This window comes from Odontomachus brunneus, unplaced genomic scaffold (assembly GCF_010583005.1).
Source record: "Odontomachus brunneus isolate Ranch 3 - 2012 unplaced genomic scaffold, Obru_v1 Obru_scaffold_304, whole genome shotgun sequence".
Classification (NCBI taxonomy): Eukaryota; Metazoa; Arthropoda; class Insecta; order Hymenoptera; family Formicidae; genus Odontomachus; species Odontomachus brunneus.
The window spans coordinates 156,247-166,965 of NW_022639754.1; the positions used below are offsets into that span (position 1 = coordinate 156,247).

General features: G+C 47.1%; 2 protein-coding genes across 8 annotated transcripts in view; one reads left to right on the forward strand and one right to left on the reverse strand.

Annotated features, from left to right (window-relative positions):
* The first annotated feature begins 6 nt into the window (after positions 1-6).
* LOC116853319 (PDZ and LIM domain protein Zasp-like) lies at positions 7-1,195 on the forward strand. Of its 2 annotated transcripts, none has more exons than XM_032834373.1 (3): positions 7-158; positions 502-640; positions 830-1,195. In XM_032834373.1, the coding sequence occupies exons 2-3, from the start codon at positions 536-538 to the stop codon at positions 1,016-1,018; spliced, it is 294 nt and encodes a 97-aa protein (XP_032690264.1). In that variant the 5' UTR covers positions 7-158; positions 502-535; the 3' UTR covers positions 1,019-1,195. The 2 variants fall into 2 exon arrangements, with proteins under 2 accessions (XP_032690264.1, XP_032690265.1); XM_032834374.1 differs by having other exon boundaries at positions 126-271.
* Positions 1,196-1,463: 268 nt separating this feature from the next.
* Positions 1,464-10,719, reverse strand: part of LOC116853309 (dual 3',5'-cyclic-AMP and -GMP phosphodiesterase 11-like) — a 43,024-nt gene continuing 33,768 nt past the window's right edge. For all 6 annotated transcript variants that reach the window (XM_032834343.1, XM_032834342.1, XM_032834341.1 and 3 more), the window contains 14 exons: positions 8,024-8,282; positions 7,538-7,916; positions 7,071-7,478; positions 6,391-6,639; positions 6,202-6,312; positions 6,010-6,107; positions 5,854-5,917; positions 5,542-5,777; positions 5,367-5,466; positions 4,849-5,103; positions 4,606-4,715; positions 4,041-4,446; positions 3,877-3,960; positions 1,464-3,790 (listed from right to left, as the gene is read on the reverse strand). In XM_032834343.1, the coding sequence (XP_032690234.1) occupies positions 3,611-3,790; positions 3,877-3,960; positions 4,041-4,446; positions 4,606-4,715; positions 4,849-5,103; positions 5,367-5,466; positions 5,542-5,777; positions 5,854-5,917; positions 6,010-6,107; positions 6,202-6,312; positions 6,391-6,639; positions 7,071-7,478; positions 7,538-7,916; positions 8,024-8,250 (2,907 nt within the window). In that variant the 5' untranslated portion in view covers positions 8,251-8,282 and the 3' untranslated portion in view covers positions 1,464-3,610. The remainder of the gene's footprint in view (positions 3,791-3,876; positions 3,961-4,040; positions 4,447-4,605; positions 4,716-4,848; positions 5,104-5,366; positions 5,467-5,541; positions 5,778-5,853; positions 5,918-6,009; positions 6,108-6,201; positions 6,313-6,390; positions 6,640-7,070; positions 7,479-7,537; positions 7,917-8,023; positions 8,283-10,719) is intronic.

Sequence of the window (10,719 nt, forward strand, 5' to 3'; positions counted from 1 at the left end):
AGTACGCGCGGGCGCAAACACAGCTGATTGAAATTCGAATTCGGTCGACGAGGAGGCGCGCCGCGTCAATGCCGCGCGGGTACCGAAGGCCGATCAGCGATCTGTCGCCCACGCTCGGTCGGCCGTGCGATTCCGATTGAGTCGGCTGAAGCGTCACGGTGAGTGCAGAAGAGGGAGCTGACTTGGTTTTCTCATCTGGAAAAAGAGTGGATGCAACAACACATGCAGGGTGTCCGGGCAATTCGTCATGCGGCCGCATAAAATATAAGTGGTACATATAAAATGAAAGGACGGTGAATTATTGCAGAATGTTGACTCCTCAGTTACAAAGTTTCATCATTGTTACTATAAGATTTTCCCCGCATAGAAGAATGTTGTGTTCAGTTCCATCTGTCCTACGAGTTCTATTTGTAGCTGCATAACGAATTGTCAGATATCCTGTATATACATAGACGTAGAAGCATAAGGAACATAGAGGAACACGTAAGCGTCTGTTTTCAGGCAAGCTGAGTTGTCTTTGCGTGATAACTTCACCATGGCGACCACTAGTGATGTCAAATTATCACGAAGTGAGGGTCAGCCATGGGGTTTTCGGCTGTCTGGTGGCGTTGACTACACTTTCCCTTTAACTGCTGTCAGGGTAAGGTGTTCGTGTTTCCGTTGCATTAGCGCAATAGACATCGCGATGATACGCGACATTACTTGCATCTCATCACGATATCGATACTCATTCGATGTTGCTCTGAGAATGCGAACGAGTGGTCTTTTTCGCATGAAACTAACGCGTTGCGCGCATTATCGTTAAGTCTGTTAATGCTTGTTCAACAAGGTGGCGATCGGGGGTCTCGCTGATACGGCTGGTTTGCAAGCGGGTGACGTGATTGTCAAGCTGAACGGAGAGCCGATAAGTCAACTCACACATGCGCAGGTCCACGATAAGCTCACCAGAGCCGGCAACGATTTTGTTCTGTCTGTCATGCGAGATCACGAGATCGTGCGACAACAGAAACAACAATAATAATGATGATAACGATAACGCCTATCGATGGCCTTTATTCTTTCACGTCGTGTTGTCGCGTGACAATAATCTCCCGCGATTAAAAGGTCGTCGCGCTGTTACATAACGAAGACTCGGTGCGAGTAGAGAATTACGTTGTAACGAGAAGCTAGAGAATAAAGTTATAAAAAATGCTGACGCTGATTTTTGAGCATATCGCGTCACACAGCCGTTTGAATTGACAGGCATGACGCCTCGACCTGTCCTTTTGCTCGCGTCTGGCACCAGTCGTGATGATCAAGGTCTATTAGTACAGAGTTGCGAAATCGTGTCGTCGATCGACCCATATCATCAAACGCAATATCTCGACTATCGACCGTGGCGGGGGAAGCGTCCACAGGCTTCATTAGATTACCACATTTGTTACTGGAATTTATTCAAGACCATCTTGTCTCTTTTATCGTAATTGTGTAAAACAAACTTAATTTGATAATGAAATATGGAAGAAGAAATGTTTTTGCTGTCACACATACACACACATATACGTGACATTGGTGCAAACGCGAATGAGCGAGCTTCTCCTTTTTTTCTTCTTTGATCAAGTGCTTAATCTGATTTAATCGTGGATGAGTAAGCATCGGGGAACTATGACTCCATATTCTCATATTCATAATTTATTCTTCGCTTTAATATATTAGATATTATTCGTAGAATATATGACTCTCGCTGTCACCGTTATAAACGATGAATACGCCATACGTACAGCGCGTTTCACGATATAATTTACACAAAAAAGAGGAATAAAAATAATGTACAATGATCATTCTCGCGTTTCCCTTTCAGTCACTCATACTCGCGCGTACAGTCACTCACCTGCACTCACACATCAAGAAACTTTTATCACACTCGTCAACATCTTCGCTACACTTTGTCCCGCGTCCCGACGGATGACTACCTGCCGACGCGGAACCAAGTACCGCTCGGAGAGAATCGACATTAAGATTAAAAAGGAAAAAAAAAAAAAACAGAAGATCACTTCGAAGGTTGCAAGATTAAAAGGAACATAGAGGAAGTCACGCGCTCTATAATTATAAGTAACGATCACACGTGCGATCACTAAGTGCCTAACTGTCTTCGTCTTCTCAGAGCCGCGGTATATGCACCCCCTCCCCTCCTTTCAGGACGAATCTACCGGTTGTCCTCGAGCGAGCACGCCGATTTCACTTTCCGTATGTGATATGATATCGGAAATACGAGAACTATACTACCCCATTGCGGCGATTATCTAATGATATGCTTGTTTCTGTGGTGTTAACGAATGTAATGTTGGGCTTTAACGTAGATTGTGTTATGTACACGAATTATTACAGAGAAAACCAACGAAAGTAGTTACTACGATACAACAAAAAAAAGGGGAAGAGATATTCTAAACCTCCGAGTGTGTGTGTGTGTGTGTATATATATATATAGTTTTTTGCGATCTGCGTGTCAAAGGTAAGATAATGAAGACGGTGGCTTCTCTTGTTGCTGAGAACGTATTAACTGTTGTTTCGCGATTATCCATTATATTTGTCCAGCGATACAACAGCTCCATGCGAAGACGAAAACGACCGACTCGTTCAGGTCACAATTGATCCGAAGAATCTACGACGTCTTGGAAACAGAAAAGCAAAGACAGAAAGCAACTGAGAAGCTTGCAGGTACTATGTCTGCCGCGGCGGTGACGCTAATCAATAGGCTAATTAATTAGCACGCACGTTACAGACCGTTCAAATCACTATGTCGGCGACTAATTGTAGCCGCGATCGATCCTGATATAAATTTACACTTTGGTATACAAATACATATAACCTAATTACGCGCAGCGCCATTGCGTCCTTCAACGAGCTGAGCCGAGCTGCGTCGTGTTAAAAACTATTGTGCAATATGTTTTATAGAATCACCGTACGCATGTCCTCATTCTCTCTTTCTCTGTCTTCACCTCTCCTCACGTCGAGAGGCTGTCATAGTAAATATATGTACAAATACAATCAGGTACAATAGTAGCATATGGAGGTTGATCGGTTTAGCTTCTAGGAAAACGGGTAGGTAACGCATAAAGAGGAAGGAAAAGGATGCAGGAACAAGGTAAGACAGAAAAAGAAAAAGAGGGAAGGAGGGAGAAAGAGAGAGAAAGAACGAAGACCTTTCTCTTCGCAGTCCGTGAGATCGTCTGCTCGACGTGCATTTCGCTTTCTTTCAACCTGTATCGAATTTATAGAACGATTTTGATTTTAAACATGTACGGTTCGACGCGAGAAGCTTGTATATATTTGGTCTGTTTGATCAGAGCAGATCTGTAGAATTCGTATAAATGTCTAATTGACGAAAATGAAGTAGTAATAGAGTGCGTTATATAATGTGTAAATGATCCGTGCGTATTCGTAACACACGGAGACCGTGGCGATCGAGATGAGGAAAGCGGAAGTGCATTTTCCACGAAGAGAGGCGCTCCGTGGTAAGCATAACTATTCCTCGTGTTTCCTTGTTCGACGAGACTGGCGGATGGCGTTACACAGCTGCATTTTGTGCGTTCGATTGTAGTAGTAGCCAGTGACGTCGATCTCACGACGGCTATTGGTCCGCTTGTTCGCTGATCTCCTCGTTCTCGGACACGGACGGCGACGGCGTCCTGTCGTGGTTTGTGCAGTTCTCCGCCTCACACTTGGTTTCTGCGATCTCCAACCAGTGTCGCTTATTCTCCCTGACTCCGTCAACAAGTGGTACGAGTTTGTCCGACAGTTGGGCGAATGCCTGTGAAGGAAGCGACGAATGGTTAGAAAAATATTAGAAAACCTGAATTATAGCTTATTTAAGAGAATAATCATTCAAGCGTTCACCTCATAAATAGGCAGGCAGATCGAGTCGATGAAGCCGACTTGCATCATGGGCAGTTGGTCTTGCTTTTCCCGATTCATAATGTCCTATAATGTCATTGTACATTGTTTGCATTTAGAGCGCTTCTGATAGCACTTGCAATAATGTTCGACTATTAGCTACTCACGATAGGTGTAATGTTGAGCGTTTTCCTCTCTATGTCGCCTTGCTCGAAGAATTCTCTGCTCACGAGTTCGGCTACCCTTTTCTCGACGTCCCAGGGTTTCGTGATGGCGGCCAAGTCGCAAACTGTCATCAGCATACCGCGTAGAAGCTCTCGGTGATCGGTGTATGCCCAGTTGTAGGAGCCACTGCGCGCCATAGTAAGAAAGGCGCCGCGTTTCCGGAAGTAAACAGCCAGATCGGTGGAGAGTATCGCTTCTTCGAGTACTTTCACCACGCGTGAATACTCCTCCGGCGAAAGATTCGATAGGATTTGATTGCCCTGACTGCTCAGGATCATGAGGCACTGATCGAAATGGTGGTGCTCCATTGTTGAAGTCGAGTACAGTTGTGCCAATGGCGAAGAGGCTCTGGAAGAGACAATAATCTTATAATAAAATGCTTTGTTATATAAAAAATCGTATGTATATCTTATTCTTGACAGATATAATTTTCTAACAAAGTTTCACGCAATGTATTTTATTAAATAAAAATAGGAAATCGATCCAAGAGCGATTTGCGATACTCACTTGATCTGAAAGGAATTGTTTGTTCCGCGATGATCAAGATCATGGCACAGACAAGCAATGATGAGTGCGAGACACTCGATCTCACCGAAGATCTTCCACCATTGCGTAGCCTGAGAGAGGGAAAATGGATTACATTGGATAGATTTTTCAATAGAAAATCTGAAATTATTTATCATGTATGACCCAACAGTTGTACGAGATTTATAATTTTGATTGTCACGTTCACTTGAAGGAGTCTCTTACCGTTAAAATGGCGAACATCATTTGAGCCACGTTGAAAGCGTGCCGCCAGTTATGATATGTAACATTTCGATAGTTTTTTTTCACGCTGAGTAACCAACGACAGAGCACCGTGTAGTCGATGTGAAACCGCTCGACAAAGTCCAAGTCAAGGAACATCCTGAGACACGCGGAGAGAGTGTCGTCATCTGTCATGTGCTTGTCGTCAAATTTGAAATCGTGTAGTTGAAAATGCGCTGACGACGGAACTCTTATGGTCTGTTGAGCAGAGTGAAGTGCGTTAGGGTGATATTTCGCATGTCGTATGACAAGTTTGTCAGACATGCCGATTAACTCCCGGCGAGTGCACGACAAATACGATCATGAACAGCTGTATACGGAGTAACAGCTAAGCGGCACATCCGATAAACTTGTTGTACGACATATGAAATAGCGTCGTATAAAACATCGAAAACGTTACAGTTGTCGACGGCATAAAATAAAACTGGCAAAAGAGAAAAAAGCATCGGAAGCGTGCCAACCTTTAGTCTCTGCGCGTCTTCCAGTGACGCCGACGCATGGTAACTTAGTACTTCCAGAGTGACGCTCTGTTTCGCCATCGCTATCACAGCCTTTTCATACCTGAGAAAAACAGATACTTGATAAGCCAAGTCGGCCATACGCGTGAAAGTAAGATCTAACAGCGACTACACTTACATGTGCGTATTGTGAATTCCCATTCCGCAGAATATCGCGAAAGCCTCGACGAAATTCTCGTCGTTCTTCGTGAAAGGTAGATCGTCGAACTTGTTGATCAGTTGAATGACACCGATTATTTGGCCGGAGGAATTCTTGATGGCCATGCAGAGAATCGTGCGATGTTTGAAGCCGGTGCCATCGTCCACCATCGGGTCGAATCGCAGGTCTTCGTAAGCGTTCGGTATGTTAACAGTCTGAAAATCACGAGCGCTAATGTTTTCGCGTGTTCTACGCGCCGAAGGTGCGCGTTATAATCCGAACAATACTCACTTCACCGGTTGTCGCTACGTAACCCGTGATGCCGACATTAATAGGAAATCTACTCTCGAACGGACTGAAAAGGAGGAAGAGAGCGGGACTCTGCGTTAGACTTCTCGAGTAAACTTGTCCAAGAGACGACTAGACGTAATTACAAACTTGATTCACCTAGTGCGAGAATCGGAATCCTCACCAGCGAGATCGTTCGCCTCGAAGTCGAAGACGCGCGAGAAACTTCCCTTCGAAGCTTTGTGTACGAGCAGCACCTGAGGAGATAATAATTGCGACATTACGCGAATGTACCTTTCCTTGCGCTTGCAAGAAAATCGCGCCTTTGGTCAATGTTTCTGCTCCAATTACCTGAACACGTTGGCACTGAATCAACGACTGCGTGTGCGTGAGGATCCTGAAAACCATGTGCTCTATCGTGCTTTGCTCCTCGAAGATCATCCTAGCCAGATCCAGTAGAACCTAACGTCAATTTATCAGAATAATATACAGTTTTCTCACTTGTTCATTCTGAATCGATTAGAAGAACTCAATGCCTACCTGATTTCTCTTCACTTCTAACTGGCTTTTCTCGTAAAGTTGTGCGTTCCTCAAGCCGATACCGCAGAATTGCAAGTAACCGGCGAAGACCTTTTCGTCTTGCGCGGTGAACTGTCCCTCGCCGCCGAGTTTGTTGATCACCTGCGCCACTCCGATTACGTCACCGTTGCAGTCCTTGATCGGCATACACAGCAAAGCTCGCGTACGGTATCCCGTTAACGCGTCGATTTCGCGATTAAACCTCGAGTCCTGTGAAACGTTCGAGTCCTTTTTAAGTCCACCGGAATGCAAAAGTTACGTTCAATCGATTGAGCTATTCCTGGCTCGAATTTCCCGATGAAGAAGAAATTCTCCGCGTCGTAGTACGTGTACGATATAATATAGGTGAATCGCCGGATTAGAGTGCGGGGTTATTAGAGAATGATTAAGGTAAAGATAAAAATTCGTCAGATAAGCTGTACTCAGTCTTATTTACGTCCGAAACGATAGTATTCGTTGATACGAGAGCGAATGTTATGATTCACTGTGAGTCGGCGATGCTCGACACGATCGATCGGCCGTGAAGCGTCACGCTCTTGTTAGATAGGAGCCAGCAGATCGATCGAGACAAGGGGTGCTGCCAGCCCAACACGTGCGCTTATCAAAGTGATTTACGGGAAACTGTAATTCCCGAGTCTTGCCTTGTAAGCGTCCGGTATATTGACGGGTTCGCCGCTGTCAGCAACGTAGCCGACAATGCCGGTGCCCCACGGGATCTTGATCTCGTCCTTCTTTTCCATCTCCAGCAACGTAGATCTCGAGCAAACGTCGAAGAGCTTCGACACCAAGCATCTGGTCTTCGAGTAACACTGCTGATTGTTGCACCGCGAGTTCTCGCCGGCGGAGTTGTTCGCGCCGGAGTCGGCGGCGACAGTGGTCTCAGCGGCCTCGTGATTCGGCGAGGACGGCGGCGCGTTCGCCATGGCGCAGCTTCTCTCGCCCTGTACGAGGAACAGCGAGCCGCGGTCCGCGTGCAGCAACGTGCTCACGTTCTGCAGAATCTTGTGGCACAGCGATCTCACGTCCAATTCGTGACAGATGTCTTTGACCTACGAAACCGACTCTCTTAGAGCGAAAGGCTAAAGTAAACATAATCAGGGAGACTCACCAACTCGAAGATGAGATCTTTCTCGTCGAGATGCCTGAGCTCGTGCCTAGATCGCCTCTGCGGCCGGCTCGAGTTGCCGGATCCGACTTGTGGACCGGCCGGTTGACCCGTGTCGCCCGGCGACACGCTCAAGAAGGTCGGCGTGCCGTCGATCGTGTTGACGATCGGCTTCAGCAGACCGCCTCGCTCAAACTCGTGTGCCGAGATCTTGCGTACCGGCGTCGTGGCGCCCGAGCCGCCGGTGCCACCTCGACCAGAAGACGAGTTACCAGGCGCCGCGCCATGGGTCGGACTCGACAGCTCTACGCAGCTGCTGGACGATGACGTAGGCGTCGCGTGCGAAACCAGCCACATGTCCACGGTCTGCCGTGTCGCTTTCCTGGCGGGAAAGAGGCATGTCAACATCTTTTCGAAGAGATGCATTTAGAAATACTTAGTCTACCTGCCATTCAAATTAAACGTCGATTAATTCGAAGGGAGCGATACCTGAGGAAGTAATCATTGACGAAGTCGGGATGCTCGTCGAGCCAAGCCTCCATACGAGCATACTCCGGATCGTATACCGTCGAGGTAGACGTAGAGGAATAGTAAGCGCTGACGCCGCCGCTGCCGCTGCTTCCATCCTGCACCTGTTGCAGCATGCTTTGGCTCGCCATGGCGCCCTGCGTCCCTTGTACCGCCTGCACACAGGGAGCCGCCGTCTCCGCCGTCATCCTCGGCTCCTCGATGCTCCGCAAGTGCAGGCCTGCGTTTCACGAAGAGAAGAAAGATCATCGCATCGCGTTAAACAAAACAAAACATGGCTGTCGTCGCGCGTCTCTCTCTCGTTTCGCAACACGGCGCTTACGGGGTTACGGGCTTTCTTGGTTTTAAAATAAGAGAACGGAACGCGGCAAGAGCGCCTCCCTCTTGAAAAATTAGACGAGCGTGTCCGCAGAAAGAAGAAGAAAAGGGGAAGAGGAGGAATGACGAGAGCGCGGGTCTCGAGCGAGGTATTCATTTATGCGCGCGCGGTTTCTCGCCCGACGCGACGACGACGTAGCGATTCCGTCATGCACGCGCGTCGCTCGCACGCAAGCGAGCGAGTAACAGCACCGACGATCGACATCACGTATGTCGCGCGCCGTGCGAGAGCGGATATTGCACATCAAAGGAAAACCACATAACGTCACCGCCGTCTCGCGTTCCCCGCACCGCTTCCTCGAGCTGCTCGCGCGAAGGTAGCACACACACGGTAGTGACGGCGCTCGTCGCGTCCAAAGTGTAAAGCTGACTCGTACTTTATTCGCCGCGCCTACAGCAGACGAGACAGACCCTGAGGATTCGCGGATCTCACCATCCCGGCGGATCGCTTATTCCGAAACACGAGCTCCCCCGCGTGTTTTCCGCACCGCGGACTTTCCCGACCGCGCGAGGGAGACAGGAGAGTCCGACGATTCTGGGGTTGTTATTTAGTAATGCAGAATAGTCGATTGCAGAATAGATACAATGTTGGGATAATTAATAACATGTGTAATAATAATAATGTGTAATAATAATAAATATGGTAGATATGATGAAGTTTGGAGCTCACACCAAACTGTTAAAATTGAGTCATTGACAGGTTTGTATTATAAATTATTATGAATTATTACTATTTTTATCAGCATTTATTACTTTTAATTATATTATTACTGCCAATCCTGTCTATAATGACTCTCGATCTGGATAGATTAGTGAGTCCCCAACTTCGGCGTGACTAAATCGTTTTGCAACAAAGTGCACACGTTATTCATGACGAAAAACAGTCGTAGATCGATACCACCATCTCCTTCCCCTCCTCTTTCTTGCTCTTCTTCTTTCTGCGAGTCGCGGTACCATCGGATCCGTGCGGGACAATCGAGAACTCGTCGCGGAAAACGCGACCGAGCGACGACGGGCGTGCGAGCGTACGTGTGTAATCGAAATCCATGGAAAAACACGAGGCGACACGACAAGAGTTACCGGGTAAATTTCCTACGGGAGGAGCGCGCGCGGTTCTCTTCACGGATGAGTTAGTCGCGTCGCGTTGGTCCTGGCTCATTCGATCCGTCGATTACGGACTACAGGCTGGTCGACTGCGCACGGATGTCGCCGCGATAATCGACTAGAGCGGAGTAGTCACGTAGAACATTAGCTTTTTCGACGATGCGCTGATATATCGGGTCGTCCTGGAGATTTCTGAGGATTTTTTTTCTCGCGCTCTCTCTTCCTCTCTCTCTCTCTCGTCTTTTTCTCAATGCCTACCACCATGATCAGATTACAGATGAAAGTGTTCATGCCGTTTGCGCTCTTTTATAAGTCGCCCGGAAGCTTCCGGAAATAAATGTCGCGTTTTGAAAGCTTTGAAGTTGATTGTAAAAAAACCTACCATTCGTGACCCATTCGGCTGCTCGGTTCATTTTGTAACAAGAAATCCCGCGCGGGAAGTTCCTCCGCGCGGGTGCAACCCTATCTATTTTTTTCTCTCAAAAGTTTCATCACACGGAAGTTGATTCGAACGGCGCATTTTCCTTCGCGGGAGTATTGCTTTGCACATCGAGTCTCTCCCAGTAGGAAAATTTTTCCCTCGCCATGAAAGAACCAAGCCCGATCCACGCGCGCTATGACGACGACGACACAGTGGTACGCGTGGGTGGGCCGATGTTCTAACATTCCTTCATACTTCCGCGGCTCTCTCTCTCGCTGTTGTTATTAGTAATTTCAAACTCCTCGATTCTTAAACGCGCGCTGAATATCAATGGCTCGTTTAGCCAAGTTACTCGATCGTATGGGCCGCCCGGTGTATACGCGAGCGCGGCGTGCATCTTAACACCCGTTATACATATGTCGTATGTGCGTCACAGGAAAGGCAGCCGAACTGCAAAGCGACCGCACATTTAGAAAGAAACAAAGGTTATTATCACGAGGTTTTGCGCAGCTTCCGTTTCGCCCACAGACTTCTATATGTTACTAGATTGCTAACTTCTCGTTAGACGGCTCAATTTTAATCTACGAAACGAGTATGTAAACGAGTCATCCTTTCTGCGCTTTGATGACGTGTGTTTGCATCAACTAAAGAGGTTAAGTGAGGTTTTCACATTTTTTTCATACTGCTGCCATACATAAAAGTAGCACATATATATATATATATATATATATATATATATATATATATATATATA

Bases quoted from the DNA above. Each gene is read 5' to 3' on its own strand.
- LOC116853319 (XM_032834373.1), top strand. From the start codon at position 536: ATGGCGACCACTAGTGATGTCAAATTATCACGAAGTGAGGGTCAGCCA. The intron at 641-829 runs GTAAGGTGTTCG...TTGTTCAACAAG, and splicing joins TCCCTTTAACTGCTGTCAGG to GTGGCGATCGGGGGTCTCGC.